This window comes from Myotis yumanensis, unplaced genomic scaffold, assembly GCF_028538775.1.
Source record: "Myotis yumanensis isolate MYYU_CA2020_CCGP unplaced genomic scaffold, mMyoYum1.0.hap1 SCAF_4, whole genome shotgun sequence".
In the NCBI taxonomy this organism is placed as follows: domain Eukaryota; kingdom Metazoa; phylum Chordata; class Mammalia; order Chiroptera; family Vespertilionidae; genus Myotis; species Myotis yumanensis.
This window is the reverse complement of record NW_027223755.1, coordinates 66,268,054-66,289,768: the sequence shown is the minus strand read 5'-3', so window position 1 is coordinate 66,289,768 and position 21,715 is coordinate 66,268,054. Positions and strand designations below refer to the sequence as shown.

The 21,715-nt window shown below is 38.4% G+C and overlaps 1 protein-coding gene across 2 annotated transcripts in view; it reads right to left on the bottom strand.

Annotated features, from left to right (window-relative positions):
* YTHDC2 (YTH N6-methyladenosine RNA binding protein C2) overlaps window positions 1–21,715 on the bottom strand; it is a 64,244-nt gene that overhangs the window by 25,654 nt on the left and 16,875 nt on the right. For both annotated transcript variants that reach the window (XM_070412473.1, XM_070412474.1), the window contains exons 8-19: window positions 20,865–20,972; window positions 17,305–17,453; window positions 14,673–14,808; window positions 9,718–9,844; window positions 9,451–9,516; window positions 6,161–6,339; window positions 5,825–5,921; window positions 5,657–5,744; window positions 5,490–5,570; window positions 3,073–3,155; window positions 1,771–1,876; window positions 165–284 (exon numbers count right to left, since the gene is read on the bottom strand). In XM_070412473.1, coding sequence (XP_070268574.1) covers window positions 165–284; window positions 1,771–1,876; window positions 3,073–3,155; window positions 5,490–5,570; window positions 5,657–5,744; window positions 5,825–5,921; window positions 6,161–6,339; window positions 9,451–9,516; window positions 9,718–9,844; window positions 14,673–14,808; window positions 17,305–17,453; window positions 20,865–20,972 — 1,340 coding nt within the window. The remainder of the gene's footprint in view (window positions 1–164; window positions 285–1,770; window positions 1,877–3,072; window positions 3,156–5,489; window positions 5,571–5,656; window positions 5,745–5,824; window positions 5,922–6,160; window positions 6,340–9,450; window positions 9,517–9,717; window positions 9,845–14,672; window positions 14,809–17,304; window positions 17,454–20,864; window positions 20,973–21,715) is intronic.

The window sequence follows — 21,715 nt, the reverse complement described above, 5'->3', positions numbered from 1 at the left end:
AAAAAATATATTTTGCTTTAAATATATTAAAACGAGCTACTGTTTTATTATAACTACCACAACAGTATTTATTCAAAGTACATGGTTAAGATAATTTTAGTTAAGATGTGTTCTCATTTGGTTTAAATTTCATATAGGTTAAATAAAACCATTAAGACACGAACCTTAAGCATTTGTACAGCATTCCGTACAATTAAAGCTGGTGGAGGTTCAGGAGCTTTCATAAGGAAATCCGCAATAGGACAATTAACTGGAGCTAACAGTTTGGTATGTAAACAAAGTTCCTGTAAATAAGAATAGCAAATAATTTTGAAATACTGACAATTATTTTTAAAGAAATCATGAGAACTACAGTTCCCAAAGACTAGCAGTCTCTGACTAAAATGAACAACAGTAAAGGGAACAATGTCTTTCAAGGAAACATAGGCTCATACTTTGCTCTAGGTTCCAAAATTTTTATGAACACCCTGCAACAATTCATATCAAAATTACCATTGCCACCAGTGACAATGTCTCCTCACACAGTTTTAAGAGTTACTGTCCAAAATATCTTTTTTTTCCTTTATATTACCTTCTGGAATCTTATATCTATTCAACAAATACTTAAGTGCTTACTAAGTGCTAGGTACTGTGCAGCAAGTTGGAGAAAAAGAAGAGGACAGACTGTCAGACAAGTGTCCACCCTCATGAAGTTTTCATTGTGTGTGAAGAACAGAATAATTACATAATTAACTCTTTAATTACAACTGTGATAAATGCTATGAAGGACACAGGGAGCTGATGAGGTAAATTAATCAAGTTCAGGAAGAAGCAGGAAAAGGAAGCCATTGAAGTCAAAAACCATTTCTTAAGGAAATGACATTTAAACTAAGACATAAAGACTGAGTAGGAGTTAATTATGAAAAGAGTAAGGGGGAGGAGTCTCAGGAGAGGGAATAGCATATATGAAGGCCCTAAGATCAATACAAATAAGATGTGCTTGGGAAATGAAAACTACTGGTATGAGTAGAGAGAGGACAAAAGGCAGGAGCTAAAAAATTAAAACTGGAGACACAAGCTTGAGAAATAATTTAGGCATTTATTAAGAATTTTATAATTTGTCCTAAGAAGAACATAAAATGGCACATGAGCATGAGGAAGTGGGAAGTCATCTAGATATGTGGTTACCAAAAATATGATGCAGTGTCTCTTTAAAGGTTTGGGAATCAGTGCTCGCTTCGGCAGCACATATACTAAAAGTTTGGGAATCAGCATCTAGTTCAGCACAGCAGAGAATCGAATTAATGCTATGATAGTTTTCCCTAGGCTGTTCCATGAAGTCAGAAAACCTGAAGGAAAACAGTAACGGCCAGGAAATTTCAGTGAACTTAGTTCCAAATCTACCAAGGTAATCTCAGCATCTTAAACTGAGATTCTGGTATTATGTTTTGGACGTCAAATAATTTGTTTTGTAATCCTCATTGAAAATGTAAAAGGTGAAAACTACATGGATGACAGACTCCTAGAATAATGCACAAAAACAAATGCTATTCTTATAAACTATACTCAAGTTAATTCTTTAAAGCTTTGAAGGTTTGTAAATTAAATTTTCTGTATATAAAAAATATTAGTTATATACACAACCACCTACCATAATATATATTTGATAATTTTGTTTTATAAATTGTTTCATAAATTGATTATTGAAAAGTCCAATCAGCATAAGTTGAAATGATCCCTTCTCCTCCCTTACCCACAAAGATAGGCTTTTAGAGTTAAGTAAACTTCTACCTGTAATGGCATTCTCAAAAGTTCTGGAGTCTGAAATTCCAACATATTCTGGAATCGGAGTCTACTGAACAGACGAAAACAAATTCCAGGTCTACATCGCCCTGCCCTTTAAGGTAAAATACAAAATTAAGACTCAGGAATAAAGACTATAATAAGTAAACTGTACAATCAATGTGATTTAGGATATAGAACACTGAACTAGTATCAGGACATCTGAGTTTGAATTGCTACTCTGACACTTATCCTTTATGACGGCACTTCACTTGTCTAGGACTCCATTATCTCATTTATAAAGTGAGATTCATGAGTGATACCTAAATGATATATAGGGGTGGGCAAAGTAGGTTTACAATTGTCAGTAAGTGAAACACAGAGCCAATAATTGTTTTTCAATGTTTCTCTCAGACTTAACAATGCATTTACATCTAGATATATATATACAAACATATATTTTTTAGTACAGCAGAGTATGAGACACATGTTCCATACCTTACTTTTCTCACTTAATATATTCTGAAAACTCATCCCACATAAAAAGACATACATCCAAATATTTTCCTTTTAACAGTTACACTGGTATACCACTGTGTGGCTTTAGCAATATAACCACTTCACTGTTGATGGACACTACAGTGTTCCCAAACTATTACAAAAAATGCTATAAAAAACATTCTTAAACATACATCATGTGCAAGTATACTCAGGATAAATTATGAGAAGTGGAATCCACTATGGAAGGGTAGATTTGGATAAAGAGTTTCAAACTGCCCTCTGAAGAAATCTCACCAATTTACACTCCCATCAGCAAACTATGAAAGCCTATAGGCCCATGCTTTTGCCAGCTCTGTTGCACGCACTAACATTTTCATCAATGTCAATCTGATAAGCAGTACCTCATTAATTTACATTTATTTTGGTATATACATAAGGCAACATATGTGAAGTTAATGTGCTGGTCTTTATTAACCAATTTTTTTTAAAGCTTTTTGTATAATACAAAAATTAGTCCTTTGTCCGATCTTGCAAATGTTTGACATTTTTGCTTTTATTTTTTGTTTTAAGTTTCTTACATGTTATGAATATGGTTTATACCAGGCAAAAATTTTTAATTTTAACATAACCTGAATGTGATATTTTTTAAACAGTATTAAATTAGTTTGCTTTGCAAAAGTAATATAAAATAAAGACTAACATGAAAATGTTAACATTTTACAGAAACTGCAATATACATTAATATGTAATACATATGAATATGTTTCCATTTTACAGGCAATTTTTGAATGTACATTAAATATACATTACCTGCCCTTTCGTTGTATGGCACTAGCTTTGGAAATCCACACCATTTTTAACATTGTAACAAAATTCAGTGCATCAAAGGATTTCTGTAATATTTAAATCACCTTCATGTTAAAACTTAAAAGGCATTTAGGAAGAAATAGCAAAACCATCCTATATAATAAAAGGCTAATATGCAAATGACCAAATGGTGGAATGACCACCAGGGGGCAGACACTCAATGCAGGAGCTGCCCCCTGGTGGTCAGTGTGCTCCCACAGGGGGAGCACCGCTCAGCCAGAAGCTGGGCTCATGGCTGGCGAGCCCAGCAGCAGTGGTGGGAACCTCTCCCGCCTCCATGACAATGCTAAGGATGTCTGACTGAAGGCTTAGTGGGACATCCCCCCAGGGATCCCGGACTGCAAGAGGGCACAGGCCAGGCTGAGGGACGCACCCCCCCAAGTGCACGAACTTCGTGCCCCGGGCCTCTAGTTATATTTTAATATGTCAAGTTTAATTCAGAGCGCCCCTTGATTAGATAATTACAGCAGGGTACTAATTTTTTTTTTAATCCAGATTTCTGACTACAAACATTCTAAAGAAAAAGAATAAAAACTAAGAAGACCTGAAAAACTTCCTCATTCTGTGCCTTGCTGAGCTATTTGTTTCTCTCTTCTACAGTTAAATAATAGCAGTCAGTTCTCATAAGGCATCAAGATGGGAAAGAACTAATCTATTCTCTTCACATCACTGTTCATCAGGTTTACATCATTGTGAAGAACAGATATGATGAGGAAAAAAACTTTTTTCTAAAATACTTTCTAGGAAGCTTGATCTAGAGAAATAAGAATAACAATAGCCACCCTAGCTGGTGGCTCAGTGGATAGAGCGTCAGCCTGCGGACTGAGGGGTCCCGGGTTCGATTCCGGCCAAGGGCACATGCCTGGGTTGCGGGCTTGATCCCCAGTAGGGGGTGTGCAGGAGGCAGCCAATCAATGGTTCTCTCTTATCATTGATGTTTCTATCTCACCCTCTTCCTTCCTCTCTGAAATCAATAAAGAAATATATATTTTTTAAAAAGAATAGTAATAGCTGAAACAATCCTATCCCAAAGTGAAAAACATTTTAATCCCTTCCACTGTATCTCCTGCTGAGCTACTACTGTAATGTAGTTAGCCAATCCAGAATGTTACAGCATATTTCCTCAAAGAAAATTTACTGTAGAGAAACATTTTTAAAGATTGTATTCCTGACTAAAATATGCTTCAAACATTCAGTGACAATAATTTCCCTTTCAAAAAATAACTATACAAAACAAATACAAATGTGTTTCTCCTAACAGTTTAATTGTGGGATTTTTAGAAAAGATGCTACTTATTTAGTTTTTAATAAAATGTTGCATTTGTCATGTTTATTTGATAAATAACACCTAAAGAAATTAATTTCTAAGATATTCAAAATCTACTTCAGCTCTAGATAATTTTAGGGCAATAAAATCTGAATTTTCATTGACTCACTATTCAGATTTTTAATGATAATATTCATAATTATTCTCCTATAAAAAATAAAATGTACCCCTTCTTTACAGTATCCAACTACAATGAAATGTCCAAATTTTATAAAAATTTTTTCTAAAAGATATTCCTAGAAACATCTTGAAAATGAACACTGAAAATATTATAAAGTAATTAACAAAATTTTCACATTAAAAACCATTATTTATATCCACTAGAACAGACATACTTTGCCTTCTACAACATGGATAGTATTTCTTTCCTTGACAAATCAACTACCTTTATCATTTTCAATTCTTTCAGTGAAATGAGAGTTGCTAGGCACTCCATTACTAAAAGGAAATGCTGACTTTTATTTACAGCAGGGGCTGGTACTAAATATTTTAGCCTTTGCAGAGGGTCTTTGTTGCAACTACTCTAACACTGCAGTGTAAAAGCAGCCATAGACAATAGGTCAAAGATTAAACATGGCAGTGATCTAATGAAATTTATTTTTTGTTTGCTTTCTTTCAGCATGGCTCCCTTGCATTAAATATCTCTTGATTACCTACTATTCTTGGAGCATTGAAGATATAACAATAAATAAGAAGGATATGGGCCATTCCCACATGTAGAATGAAAACATGTAATCAAATGCCCACAGCTGGACAAAATTTTCACTGTAATTAGCCAAACCCTTTACTTCCTTCCTAGTATTTAGTGAGCAAAAGCTACTTTTTTGTATAATTTGTAAAAATAACAAGATAGATCCTATACACTGAATTGTTTAAGGGAGAATATTCACTTTAGTGAAATTAACATTTACTGTTAAATTTATCTAGAACCAGAAATATCCCCATTAAAGTGAATTCTTCTTATGAAAGCATGTACTTAAATGCATCTTAACCTTCCTCATTTGAGTTGAAAATACAACTTAACCATACATACCTCTTTCACCTTACCAGAATCAATAACAAAGACAACATCATTGACTGTGATGCTGGTTTCAGCAATATTGGTGGAAAGGATCTGCAATGGGATGTTATGTTATAGTTAATATGAAAACAGAACCAATGACTACTAAAATAGAAAAAATAAAATTTTATGAAGCTTACTATTTTTCGAACACCTGCAGGTGGGTTTTTTAATACTTTCTTTTGATCAGATGTTTGCATGTTTGAATGAAGCATAAAGACTTGATATCTGTTGACAATTGAAAGAGAAAATATACTATGGTGCCTATCTTTAATTTAAATAAAAAAATATAAAGCTTTAGTTTTTACCTATGTGTATTGTCAGCAAACCGCTTATCATCAAATAGGATGCGATCCCTCAGTCCAACAATTTCGTCATATCCAGGCAGAAAAATTAATATTGCACCTTGGAGAGAAATGATTTTGTTAATATTAAATTTCATGTAAAACCAGAACCAATCAATAGAATTAGCTATAATGAACTATATCACATGTTTTCAAGTACTGATAAACTAATACTTAAGATACTTAAGAGGTTATGCATTATTGTCAAGGGAATTATACAAAAATTTGTACACACAAATTATTAATTTTTAAATCAAAGTATACATTTTGTTCCAGATCTTTTAGACAACACTTATTTACCAGCATCACAACTATGGCAGATATTGTACAGGAGATGCATGATCAAATCCAAGTCTACTTTTTCATCATCAAAACTATGATGATAAGCTTTCAGGAGCTCTCTATCTTCTGCATTGAGGTCACTTCCATTTGTTTGAACCAGAGAACTTTCATCTAGATTTCCAAATTCCAATGAAGCACTAAAAAAAAGGCCAAGTCAATTTTAATTAAAAAGAATAACCCTTTAAGACCAATGAGCCCCACTATGTCCTTCTTCAAATTTTCAAGAGACATTAAGAAAGATAAGTGATATTTAATGTCCCAACTATAATTCATGTTTTGGTTTAAAGTACATTATTCAAAGTAAATTTGGCAATAAGTGCTTTTTAAAAAAACACAACCTGAAGAAATTTCTCCACAGAAAATATGCAAATGACCAAAAAACACATGAAAAAATGTTATTTGTCATTAGAGAAACAAATATCAAAACCACAATGAGATAACACTTCATTAAAAAACAATGTTAGAGAGGGTGTGGAGAAATTGGAACTTTCCCCTCACACACTGCTAAGTAGGAATGTAAAATACCGCAGCCATTTTGAAAACAATGTGTCAGTTTCTCAAAATGTTAAACAGAGTGTTACCATATGCCCCAGCAATTTGACTCTTAGGTATATATACAAAAGAAATAAAAATACATGTCCACATAAAAATTTGTAGACAAATGTTCATACCAATATTATTCATAATAGTAGAAACAATCAAAATGTTCATCAACTAACGAATGGATAAAAAACTGTGATCTGTCCACAGAATGGAATATTACTCAATCAGAAAAGGATGCTGCAACATGAATAAACCTCGAAAACATCATGCTAGGTGAACTAAGCCAATCACAGAAGACCATCAATCATATTATATGATTCCAATTATATGAAACTAGAGACCTGGTGCATGAAAATTCGTGCACTCGGGAGGGAGTCCCCTCAGTCCAGCCTGCGCCCTCTGGCAGTCCAGAACCCCTCGGGGGATGTCCACCTGCCGGCTTAGGCCCACTCCGTGGGGGGATCAGGCCTAAACTGGCAGTCAGACATCCCTCTGGCAGCCTGGGAGCCTTCAGAGGATGTCCAACTAGTCGGACATCCTTAGCGCTGCCACAGAGGCAAGCAAGGCTCCCACCACCACTGCTGTGCTGGCCAGCCATGAGCCGGCTTCAGGCTGAGTGACGCTCCCCCTGTGGAAGTGCACTGACCACCAGGAGGCAGCTCCTACATTAAGCGTCTGCCCCCTGGTGGTCAGTGAGTGTCATAGCGACCGATCATTCCTGGTTGGTTACCTGTTAGGGTCAATTTGCATATTACCCTTTATTATATAGGATACCCAGAATAGACAAATCTATAGAAACAGAAAGTACATTAGTGGATGCTTTGGGCTGTGAGAGTTGGGGAAAATGAGGAGTGACTGATAATTAGTATAGATTTCCTCTTGGGGTAATGAATATGTTCTTAAAATTGATTGTGGTAATGACTGCATAACACTGTAAACATACTAAAAAACTTTAAATGCACACTTAATTGGGTGATTGATATGGTTTATGAATTTTATCTCAATAAACATTTAAAAACCAAACTTATGGTCATCATATTTTCTTAGTAGGTTGTTTCTTATTCTTCACTATGATAAACAACACTCTGAAGAAAATTCCATTTAAAGAAAATTCTATAGGTACCAACTTAACAAGATCCTTAATTTGGTAGTTCTATACTAAAAGTAAGTTAATTATGCTATTTTCCAAAAGCCAGATTCAGCATAAATTACTGAAATAAATGCCTTAATTCTTTATCCTACACATCTATAAAAATAAATGGGGAATATGCTAATTAGACCAGACATCTTCCGGATGCCCTTCCTGACGAAGCTGGGGCTGAAGAAAAGCCAGCCGGATCCCAGGCGCCTGCGGGCGGCCCGGGGAAAGCCAGCCTGGGTCCTGGGTGCCTGCAGGCGGCCTGGGGAAAACCAGCAGGGGTCCCGGGTGCCTGCAGGAGGCCCGGGGGAAGCCAGCCCGGGTCCCAGGTGCTTGCCAGTGGCTGGAGGAGGGAAGCCCAGGTCCTGGGAGCCACAGGGAAGCCGGTGCCAGCAGCCGGGGGAAGGAAAGCCTACTCTTGCACGAATTTTCGTGCATCGGGCCTCTAGTAAAGATATAAACTACTATCATCACTAGTATTTATCCATAAGATTTCTAGGAAATTAATATAATACAATCTCTCTAAAAGAGTTTGGCAGAAAGATAAACATAAGACTGCTTTCATTGGGGAAAACATTAAACTTATACAACTTTATAATTGCAGTATTTAAACTTTAAGATCCATTTTAAAACATTCCAAGTTTTTTTCTTACTTTTTAACAGGTAAATGAAGATGCTATTACATTCTTTGTTTTAAGCTATAAACTTTAGATATCAATTATGAATTATGCAACAAACAATATATTTAATTTTAAATATTTGAAATTTGTAATTGATAATGTCATAATCTGGGAAATAAAAAGAAAGCCCAATTAACCAGAATAATTAAAATATTATCTAGATAATTACTTGGTAATTTGTAGTGTCTAGTGTGCTATACCTGACACCATAAAAATGTCTGAACAGCCCAGCAATGGTGGTTCAGTGGTTGAGCATCAACCTATGACCCAGGAGGTCATGGTTCAATTCCTGGTCAGGGCATTTGCGGGCTCCGTCCCCAGTGTGGGTTGTGCAGGAGATAGCCAATCAAGGATTCTCTCTCATCATTGATGTTTCTATCTTTCTCTCCCTCTCCCTTCCTCTCTGAAACCAATAAAAATATATTTTAAAAAAAGAAAGAATGTCTGGAACATTAAAAATGTTAGCACTAAAAGGATTCAGGTTCTGAGTGCTATTATTGAAATAACAACAAAACCCACCATACTAGAATTAACATTTGGATCTGCCAAATAATTTTGCCAGTTTACACATTTTATATTCCTTTCCTTATCATTTTAGTCAAGTTTTGGGAAAATGCAGTGATAAATACATGTCTGTAGCTACCACGTTTAACTGGAAATTCCCCTTCTGCTTTTTCAAAATAAAATAAAAAAATAAGATAAATATTATAACACAGTGGATCTTATTAGCAACCTACACCAAAAAATCAGAAAAATTCCTTAGAATCACACACACACACACACACAAAATATCTCAATAAGGGACTGTAAATTTGTCACTTTCTATAATTTACATGGCTGAGGTTTTTTAAAAAGCAGTTAGAATTAAACATAGTATAAAGTTTTACCTGTAAGATTCTAGAAGATCCACAACTTCAGTCTGCCCAAAGTGTTTAGCCCAATCTAAAGCCATCCTGCCAAAATTCAAAGATATCAAATTAAGACAAATAAATAATGTTCTCAAAATTACAAAACTAGTAGTTGCTCAAAATTTTTCATTCACCCATTAGAGATGTACCAGCAATTATTACACAATAGCTTTCAATATAAAGATAAATATGAAAAATCAAAAGATATGTGCACCTATACAAAGAATGGATACAATTTAAAATTACCAGCCATTTGATGCTTTGCTATGGACATTGGCTCCCATACTAATTAACTGCTCTACTTGACTTGAAAAACCTCGTCCTGCGGCAACCATCAGAACTGTTGCACTGGTTTCACTATGTCTGTAATCGACTAAAATAAGAAAAAGATAAATATGTGTTAAATTTCCAAGTTATTTAAAATCATTTTAATTTTTATTTAAATGAAAGAACTGAGCATCAGAAGAATTAGCTGGGACTGGCTATTTCACCTAACTATATCATTAACAGCATTATATAACCCTTAACTCATATCATCGCAAAGGATCTGTTATTAATATGCTCTTAATATAAACAGGATGGAATAGGGACTATCTTTGGAATTTCAGAGAAAAAAAGACAGTTATTAAACTATCATAAGCTCACCAAGATACACTAATGGGCTTCCTCCCATATGTGTCCCAACCAGGGACTGAATCCCTTTGGTGCTTGAGACAACACTCTAACCAACTGAGCCATACCAGGCAGGGTGGAACTGTTGTTAATTTTGGGGGGAGTCAAAATATATGTGGAATTTTCAACTGCATGGGGGACTGCACTCCTAACCCCACATTGTTCAAGGGTCAACTGTACAATACGAATAATAAAGCAGGGTAAGGAGAAATAGTGAGAAAAGGGTGCAATTTTAGTAAAATGATAAGAAAAGGCCTCTCTGAGAAATCACTATCTAAATAGAGAGCTAAATGGAATAGACATTGGGCCATATGAGTATCTGTGGTAACAGAATTCCAGACACAGGAAACAACAAAACAAAGACCCAAATAAGGGTGGCTAAAGCGGAGTGAACAAGGGAAAAAGTAGTAGAAAATGAGATAAAAAAGGTAACCAAAGACCAAATCAGGGAAGGGTCTTTGATTTTTATTCAAAGTGTAATTGAAAGCCATGGAAAAGTAAGAGGAAAGCAAGCAGCATAATCCAATTCCCTTTTTAAAAGGATCAATCTGGCCTTAACCGGTTTGGCTCAGTGGATAGAGCGTCGGCCTGTGGACTGAAGGGTCTCAGGTTCGATTCCAGTCAAGGGCATGTACCTTGGTTGCGGGAACATCCCCAGTAGGTGGTGTTCAGGAGGCAGCTGATCGATGTTTCTCTCTCATCGATGTTTCTAACTCTCTATCCCTCTCCCTTCTTCTCTGTAAAAAATCAATAAAATATATTTTTAAAAAAATAAAATAAAATAAAAGGATCAATCTGATTGTTCTCTGGAGAAGAGACTAAAATAAAATAATAGAAGCAGTTAATAGGCTACTACTGTAGTCCAGGAGAGAAATGTTGGCTTATACTAGGATGGCAGCAGAGGGGAAGTGCAATATAGTCAGATTTAGATTTATTTAGAAGGTAAAACTAACAGAATTTGTTAATGGGTTATATGTGGGGTGTGAGAACAAAGTCTAGGATGACTTTATGTTTTGTTGACTTAGCAACTAAGTGAATGATAGTACTTTAGGTTCAGATTCAGGTAGTCTCAGATGGCCAGGCACCTGTATTTTTAAAAAGATCTACAATTGACTATGCATACTTAGGAAACACTAAGGAAAGAGCATGTTGAGAGGAAATCAAAAGTTGTTTGGGGCAAATCCAGTTTTATCCTATTGACATCCAACTAGAGATGTCAACTGATCAGAAATATTGAAGAGAGAGGGAGGTCAGGACTGGAGACATAAATTTACAAGTAATCCTATCTAATAATAGACAAACATGGTAATTGACCATACCTCCGCTACACTTCCCATTGGCTAATCAGCAGGATATGCAAATTAACTGCCAACAAAGATGGCGGCCGGCAGCCACGCAGCTGAAGCAAATATGAGGTTTGCTTGCTCCAGTGATGGAGGAAGCCAAGGTTTCCCGCCTGCCTTGGCCCAGCTCTGAGCTCCGGAAGCAACAATGTTTCAATTATAGAAGCTAAACAAACCCTAGATACCTGCTTTCAGCCAGCCACAGCCTCAGAGCTGGAGCCGGGCCTCAGAGCTGGAGCTGGCTCTCAGCTCCAGTGACAGCTATAGAAGGTAAATAAATCCCAGAATAAAAAAAAAAAGAGGCTGGGAGCTTCAGTCGCAGACCAGCCTGAAAACGGCCCTCAGCCCCTCACCCAGACTGGCCAGGCACCCCAATGGGGACCCCCACCCTGAAGGGGGTAGGACCAGCTGCAAACAGCCATCAGCCCGTCATCCAGGCTGGCCAGGCACCCAAGCGGGACCCCCACCCTGATCCGGATCACCCTCCAGGGCAAACCAGCTGGCCCCCACCCGTGCACCAGGCCTCTATCCTATATAGTAAAAGGGTAATATGCAAACTGACCCTAACAGCAGAAAGACTGGGAATGACTGGTCACTATGACACACACTGACCACTATGGGGCAGACACTCAATTCAGGAGCTGCCCTCTGGTGGTCAGTACACTCTCACATGGGGGAGCTCTGCTCAGCCACAAGCCAGGCTGACGGCTGCCAGTACAGCGGTGGTGGTGGGAGCCTCTCCTGCCTCCTCAGCAGTGCTAAGGATGTCTGACTGCAGCTTAGGTCTGCTCCCCGCTGGCAAATGGACATCCCCCGAGGGCTGCCGGGCTGCCAGAGGGATGTCTGATTGCCATCCTAGGCCCACTCCCCCGGGGAGCAGGCCTAAGCCAGAAAGTGGTCACCTCCGAGGGGTCCCAGACTGGGAGAGGGCACAGGCCGGGCTGAGGGACCCCCTACCCCCGAGTGCACAAATTTTTGTGCACCGGGCCTCTAGTTTTAAATAAATACATAAAGCTATGATTAGATGAGATCCATATAGTGAGTAAGTATTAGTAGAAGGAAGGTCAAAGGATTGAGGCCTGGGACATTTCATATTTATAGGTCAAAAAAAAAGAATAAACCTACCAAGAGAACCAAGTAGTTCCATCCAGGGAGAAAAGAAGGAAAATCAAGTATGGAATATCAGAAGTTAATTTAAAAAATGTTTCAGGAAGGGAGTGATCAATAATCCTATCTAATAATAGACAAACATGGTAATTAACCATACCTCCACTACACTTCCCATTGGCTAATCAGGGCGATATGCAAATTAACTGCCAACCAAGATGGCGGCCGGCAGCCAGGCAGCTGAAGCGAACATGAGGCTTGCTTGCTCCAGTGATGGAGGAAGCCAAGGTTCCCCGCCTGCCGCAACCCAGCTCTGAGCTGCACTCTAAGCAACAATGTTGCAATTATAGAAGCTAAACAAACCTCAGATACCTGCTTTCAGCCAGCCGGCCTCGGAACTGGAGCCACAACAAAGTTTCAATTACAGAAGGTAAATAAATCCCAGAATTAAAAAAAAAGAAAAAAAGGAGAGACTGGGAGCTTCAGTTGCAGGCTTGGCGCACCTGAAAACAGCCCTCAGCCCCTCATCCAGACTGGCCAGGCACCCCAGTGGGGACCCCCACCCTGAAGGGGGTGCAGGCAGCCTGAAAACAGCCATCAGCCCCTCACCCAGGCTGGCCAGGCACCCAAGCGGGACCCCCACCCTGATCTGGGACACCATTCAGGGCAAACCAGCTGGTGCTAAGGATGTCTGATTGCAGCTTAGGTCTGCTCCCTGCTGGCAAGTCGACATCCCCCGAGGGCTGCCGGGCTGCCAGAGTGATGTCTGATTGCCAGCTTAGGCCCAATCCCCTGGGGAGCAGGCCTCAGCCAGCAGATGGTCATCCCTCGAGGGGTCCCAGACTGTGAGAGGGCACAGGCCAGGCTGAGGAACCCCCCCACCACCACTGAGTGCACAAATTTTTGTGCACCGGGCCTCTAGTCCTATATAATAAAAGGCTAATATGCAAATCAACCAAACGGTGAAATGACCAGTCACTATGATGCACACTGACCACCAGGGGGCAGACGTTCAATGCAGGAGCTGCCCCCTGGTGGTCAGTGTGCTCCAGAAGCCGGGCTCAAGGCTGGCAAGTGCAGCGGCGGTGGCAGGAGCCTCTCCCACCACTGCAGCAGCACTAAGGATGTCCGACTGACGACTGAGCGGGCCTAAGTCGTCAGTCGGACATCCCCCAAGGGTTCCCAGACTGCAAGAGTGTGCAGACTGGGCTGAGGGACCTCCCCTCCCCCCAACCCGATGCATGAAATACATGCATGGGTAGGGTCCCTAGGCCTAGCTGGTGATCAGGGCTGGCCGGGGCCTTCCTTCCCCCAGCTGCCAGCTGCCAGCTGGGTTCCTTTATTCTGCACTGCCCCCTGGTGGTCAGCGCACATCATAGCAAGCAGTTAAACTCCCAGTTGGTCCAACTCCCAAAGGGACAATATTAGCCTTTTATTATATAGGATGATGCTGAGAAGTTTAGGTGAAAGAACATCTAAATCCTTTCCAGTACTGACTTTCTATGATATTTTATTCTACCTTTTGCTAGGAATCCTTCAAGGTTCTGAAACTCATCTCTGGTTGCCAATATCCACTATCATCAACTAACAACATCAGGACAACTCACTAGTGAAAACATGTCACATGATATACAGCATGTACATGTGAATTAGGACTTGAGCTCACACAACTAAAGATATGTTAAAATTCTCCATTCACTTACTTAAAAATTTAGAGCAAAGTTAGCTCTTTTTCTTCTCCTTTTGAAATCACAAATGTTTTGAAAATCCAAGCCATTCCCCTGGGAGTGGGAAGGTATGTGTACAATACATGAACATAAAAATACTTTTGCACATAATTGGCATACACTCACAGATCCCATTAAACTATTCTGGTACAACTAGGTTAAGAATCCTGATTTAACACAATATTTATTTAGTGTACTATGCTAATTAGAAGATCCTGATGTGTGCATTTCAAATAAGTACTCCAAAAGAATAAGTTATTGGTTGTGAATAAAAAACATAGTACATACATTTTGAATTGAACTAAATTTTCAGCATAAATCTGACTAATAAATTAAAATAAATTACACTTACCACTAACATTTTCCGTTAAAATAAGGTGAAAAATCTGAGCAAAGGCCTCAACATCTTTATTCAGCCATATATCAGAAAGACAAGCATCCATTTCCTTTATTAACCATGGTTCAAGGCAATTCACATCTTTTTCTGTCTTTACAAAAAAAAAAAAAAAGCAAAGGTTATAAATTACCTAACAGCTTAACCTCTGCTTGCAAAGAACATGAGATGGCCATAATGATCACAGAAACTACTAACCATATAATATTATAGCATAGACTTTGACATGTTTCTCATCTCATCATAAACATATCACTTACATTACTATATGTTGTTCTTACATTCATCTTTCATCTGAGAATAAGAATGTTTGTCAACAGGGTAGATGATCCAGATAAAATATTAACCAAGTACTGGTATGCTTCTGATAGGATGTTGCAAAATGTATACCAGTGGTTCTCTCTCCCAACTGTATGCCAGAGGGACCACCACCTGGAGCTTTCCAACACTGATCCAGGTTCCACCCCAGAGCAAGTACATTAGTATCTCTGATGATGGAGGCCAGATTCCATAGGGCTTTAAAAGTTCCTTAAGTGATGCTAATGTGTAACCCATTAAGAACTAATAATCAAAATCCTGTTCATTGAACCAAATGAATGTTCCCTATATTACAAAACAATTTTAAACATTCTTTAAAAGTATTTTTAAATTCATGTGCAGTTCATTTGGATACATTATCTCTAAATAATCGCAAAAAACTGCAGCATATCTGCATTATATACCTTCTCATGCTCAAAAAAGTAAGTTAAATTCTTTTTATAGACAGTGCATAGTCCCAGCTATATTCTGCATTTTCATCAATGCCGTTTAAAGAATTCCAAACCAGAGTCAAAGACCAGAAGGGTCCTAGGAAATCAGCTAGTTCCAGTTTTCAGATTTCATGGAACCCAGTGTAGGAGAGGCACCACTTGGGAATGGGGATGAAGAGTATGGATGACCAGGCAGGGCTTCTACAAAATATTCACTTGTAAAAATAAAAGAAGAGAACTTGACTTTATCTATAGTAGGCAATTGATTTTATACAGTCACAAAGCTGATTAGTGATAGAAACAATACCAGTATTGATTATTTGCTCTAACACCAACAATCTTTTCTCAATTTTCTAAGTTAGCATGTCTTATATTATTTAGCTCATGGGCTCTTAAACGTTTGAGATGACAAAATATCAAGCAATAATAATGCATATGCATAATATCTATAACTATATTCTTCAAGATATTTAGAGAAAATACTGAAATAATTTAAAGTTAAAATTAAACAGTAAAAGATACTGCATTATTTACAAAAAAAGTGTTAGAAAGCCATTCTGAAAAATGTGTTGTAGCCTAAAATAAACTAAAAAAATTATGCATATATTATGCAAAAAATAATGCATAAATTGTGCCGCTATGAACATAGGGGTCCATATGTTCTTTCTGATTGGTGTTTCTAGTTTCTTGGGATATATTCCCTGAAGTGCAATTACTGGGTCAAATGGGAGTTACATTTTTAATTTTTTGAAGAATCTCCATACTGTTTTCCACAGTGGCTGCACCAGTCTGCATTCTCACCAGCAGTGCACAAGGGTTCTTTTTTCTCCACATCCTCTCCAGCACTTGTCGTTTGTTGATTTGTTGATGATAGCCATTCTGACAGGTATGAGATGGTACCCATTGTTGTTTTGATTTGCATCTCTTGGATGATTAGTGACTTTGAGCATGTTTTCATATGTCTCTCGGCCTTCTGTATGTTCTCTTTCGAAAATTGTCTATTTCAGTCTTTTGCCCATTTTTTGATTGGATTGTTTATCTTCCTTTTGTTAAGTTGTATGAGTTCCCTGTAAATTTTGGAGATTAAACCCTTATCTGAGATAGCATTGGAAAATATGTTCTCCCATGCAGTGGGCTTTCTTGTTTTGTTAATGGTTTTGGGTTTTTTTGGTGTGCACAAGCTTTTTATTTTGGTGTAGTCCCATTTGTTTATTTTCTCCTTAGTTTCCATGGTCCTGGGAGCTATATCAGTAAAGATATTGCTACGGCATATGTCTGATATATTGAAGTGCCCATCAGCAGATGAGTGGATTAAAAAACTGTGGTACATCTATACAATGGAATACTATGCTGCTATAAAAAGAAAGGAATTTTTACCATTTACAACAGCATGGATGGACCTAGAAAGCATTATGCTAAGTGAAATAAGCCAGTCGGAGAAAGATAAATATCACGTGATCTCACTCATATGTGGGATATAACGAACAACGTAAACTGATGAACAAAAATAGTTCCAGAGACAAAGAAATACTGAACAGACCATCCAGCTTCAGAGAGAAGGCAGAGGGGGGATGGGGGGGGGGGGGGGGAGATCAATCAAAGGACTTGTGTGCATGCATATTGGCATGACCAATGGACAAAGACACTGGGGCAGTTGGGGCTTTGTCCTGGGGGGCGGGTGTGGTGGGGGGACGGGGGGGGGGGTCAATTGGGGAAAAAGGAGACATATGAAATACTTTAAACAATAAAAAAATGCATAAAAATATTATGATCTCCTACAATGTTCTTTAAACTATAAAATTTTTACTTAAAATATCAGTATGAAACCAATTAGGTCTTACCAACTGACTGAAAACAGCATCACCACCATCATCCAATAAATCATACTCTTCAGTCACATTTGGAATTGTTCTTTGCCTCTGAGATTCAGGCTTGACAGTATTCTCTTGAGCTGAGTACCATTCTGTAAGTGTGGTTTGTTGTTTCTCTTCTAAATTAATTATCAAAGAAAGAATTTATAAATAAGTTATTTGCTTTGTGAAATATATTCCTTTGTTTTAGTACTCTAATGAATCTGAAAATACTTAAAAGTTGGCCTTATTTAAAATAAATTACACTCATATTTTCAGTTAAAATAATGTGAAAAACCCAAGCAAAGACATTAACATCTTTATGCAGCCATATGTCGGAAAGAGTCTACTTCCTTTATTAAATACTAGTGCCCCGGTACATGAATTCATGCACATTGAAAGGAAATTAATTAGAATAAATATTTTAATATTGCTATTCAGCCTTTATAATAGAAGTGTCAAACAAATTCACAATTGATAATGACAGATCAAAACACATGTGTGCGATTGGTGCCAGCGAGAGCTTTCTATGTATCGCACATTCCCAAGTCAACTTAGCCTTTTATATATATAGAATAAACTTGCTTAATTAGACCTGCTTTCTGATGTAGCTAAACTTTTTCCAGCCCAGGGAAGCTCCCCAACTTCTCTTTCAGGTAATTGTCAGCAACACAGCAGTAAATAGCAACACAAAACAGATTATTATTGTAGATCATGCAGGGAGAACAAAAGGTAAAATATTTAACTGCAGCAGTGTTTGACTATAATTCTGTGCAGTGAGAAAACCTGAAGTCATTTTCAAGGTCCACCATTTCTTACTTCTTTTCAGTGGGAAAAGTTTCTAAACTTTCTAAATCTCCGTTTTCCAGCTAATGAAGAGAAAATAGGATTCCTCCAAATCTCGTATCTACCTACTCCAGGACTTTTGTGAGGATCAGATGAGATGAGGCATGGAAAAACGCTTCACAGTCATTTGATTAAAGTGTAAAATATTTGCACTTGGCTATAAAGCAAGTCGTGTTCCTGGGCTGAAGAAACTGTAAGGAGGCTAGTCGTCTCTAGAGAGAGGAAGCCAGGCGTTGCTATGTGACATCATTACCCAGTGCCCACAGCAACCCTTTCTGGGCTGGGTGGAGCTGTGGGCCCATTTTGTGCCATGGGGTCTTGGCAACATCGGCTGTGATTTGGTGGACTGTCACTCCGGGGTGGTGGTGGAGCCTGAGTCCCACTTCGGGGAAGTCAAGTTTTGCTTTGTGGGTGCCAGGTCCGCAGTGCCGTTTCTCTGTGCGCGTCACAGCAGCTCCTGCATTGAGCATCTGCCCCCTGGTGGTCAGTGTGCATCATAGTGACCGGTCGGACAGTCGGACACTTAGCATATTGGCCTTTTATATAAATAACTAGAGGCCCGGTACACAAAAATTTGTGCACTTGGGTGGGTCCCTCAGCCCGGCCTGGGCCCTCTCACAGTCTGGGGTCCCTTGGGGGCCCCTTCCCCTGGCTGCTGGCACCAGTTTTCCTCTGGTGCCCGGAACCCAGGCCTTCACTCTTCACCGGGAGGGGCCGGCGCAGCGGGCGAGGGGCTTAGCTCCTCGCTCACTGCGCGGGCCCCAGGGGCATAGCGGAGGCCGAAACGGCGGGCTTCCCTCTTTGCTCTTCGCTCGCCACGCTGGCCTTCGCTCGCTGCTCCTGCCCGGGGCCAGCCAGCTTCGCTCCATTGCTTGGCGCCTACGTATGCAAATTAACCGCCATCTTTGTTGGCGGTTAACCGCCATCTTTCTTGGCAGTTAATTTTCATATTGCCCTGATAAGCCCATGGGAAGCGTAGCAAAGGTACAGTCAATTACCCTTTTTGTCTTTTATTAGATAGGATCATTTTTTTAAAATATATTAATTAGCAACATTTAATGAAATGTGTTATGCTGAATCATAAAGACACATGAAACTACTTTAAAACCTTATCTATTCATCTATTAGTAAAATATTTACTTCTATATCCATAATTCGAAGAACAGTATTTTAGCCATACAATAAATATTGTTTAAATCAATGATATTCATATAGCGCTTTGTAGAAAACAATTTATTGAACTTCTGCCACCATGCTAGTTGTTTGAGATACAAGTTCTATACAACTTTCATGTTCAAAAGTTTCAAGATCTAGAAGTTTTATAATTTACACAGTAGTGATTTAGCACCGCACTGTGAAATAAGTATTGCTAACAGCTTTATCAAGTGGAAAATCCAAAGTTATTTATCCAAGGTCATACAGACAAAACAACAGAATCAAAGCTTTAAGCCAAATCTTCCATCATGAATAATGTAGGTGAAAGTAAATAAAAAGAGTCTAATCCTAATTCAAAATCTGAGATATGTCATAAGAAATGTATTAATAGGCAAATAATGCTAAAATCAAAGAATAGAAGCAATTCATAACACTATCAAGATTTGAAAACCTTGACATTTGTATCAAAGATGAGTTCCCTCCCACCCACTCCCTACTCTTGTCCTGAGATATGCTGTGGCATATCATACTCTTCTCCCTCCTTCAAACAGTGGCTGAATCTTTTCCTTAAAATATTTTTATTGATTTATTTTTAGAGAGAGAGAAATGGAGAGGGACGGACAGGGAAACATCAATGTGAGAGCGAAACATCAACTGGCTGCCTCCTGCATGTCCCTACAGGGGATCTAGCTTGCAACCCTGGCATGCATTCTGGCTGGGAATCAATCTGGCAACAAGCAACCTTTCAGTGCATGGAATGCCAAACCAACTGAGCCACACCAGCCAGGGCAGTGGTTGAATCTTTGGATATAGACGCACACAACCTCCTTAATTCCGGTATTCCCTTTCTTTTTAATTAATTTTTTAAAAATTGAATTTATTGGGGTAGCATTGGTTAATAAAATTATATAGGTTTCAGGTGTACAATTCTATAATACATTATCTGTATACTGTATTGTGTATTCACCATCCAAATCAAGTCTCTTTCCATCACCATTTATCCTCCTTTTATCCTCTTCTACCTTTCCCTACCCCCTTTTCTCCATGGTATTCACCATACTGGCATCCACCTTCAATTCCTCACTATAGATTATAACTTTTGGACATAAACCATATTGTAAAAGGTATATTTGGACAGTATTCTAATATATTACACAATTATATACAAGACAAACACTTTCAAGTGTCCTTGTACCTCCATAGTATAATACTGGAGTATTCTAAAAAGTCAACAGGAACAGTAATTTTCTTTTTATATGTGTTTGATAAAAAGCTAACCTCCCACCCTTGCCAGTATTTTCCCAGTGGTTAGAGCACTGGCCTGAGCACCAGAATCTCAGGTTCGATTACTGGTCAAGGGCATGTACCGGGATTGCAGGTTTGATCCTCATCCCAGTCATGGCACATGCAGGTGGCAACCAATCGACGTGTCTCTCATGTTGATGTTTCTCTCTCTCTCTCTCTCTCTCTCCCCTTCCCCCCTCCTTCCCTTCTACTCTCTAAAAATCAATGGGGGGGGGGGGGGGGGAATAAGAAATAAAAATGCTTACCTCGCTGTTTTTCCTTTTTGTATTTTAACATTTCTTTATTTGTATATCCAGTAGTTCTTAAAATATCTTCCAGAAACATTTCTTTTACTTCAAATGGTCTTCCCTGTACTAAATAACATACATTTAAAAAAGTAGTTATTGCATCTCAGAGATAATTCACATAAAACCATGAGATAGATTCCCAAGTTAACAAACGTTGAGTGTAAAATCCAAAAGCAATTCTATAGGTCAAGTGATCCTCACGATATTATCCTTTAAATATAACTGTGATCTTTATTTTAGAAAACTGTTCATATGCTTATTTTTTCCAATGTTTACTCTCTACTTATCATGTGTTTGGCATCATGCTAGGCACCAGGAATACAAATGGTAAGCAGAAACAGAGCTACCTCCTGATCTCTTGAAGCTTGCAAGCTAGCAGAGGAGACAGACATTAATCCAATAACCCAGAATGTAAATTTTAAAATAGAGTTGTGACAAGTGTTATCAAAGAGAAATACAAGATGTCATGACAAATATCTAATGTGGGGGCGGGGGGGGTGTTACTGAGTTAAGAAAAGCATCCTCACTGAGAAAATGAGGACCAAGAGAATGGGTAAACAAAATAACTAAGCTATGTGGGGAAATATAGCACATGCAAAGAGCCCATTGTGGGAAAGGGTATGAAAAGACCAAACTAGTTTCAAGCTAACTAGAACATAGTAGGAGAGGGGGAGTTGAGAGAGGATTGTAGTTCAAGATGAGGCAGGAGAAATAGATAAGTCTTATTAAGGATTTAGGTATTTATCTTGAAGTAATGGTCATTCAAAGTTTTAAGCTCAGGACAGTGTTCAACATCATCGAATTCCAGT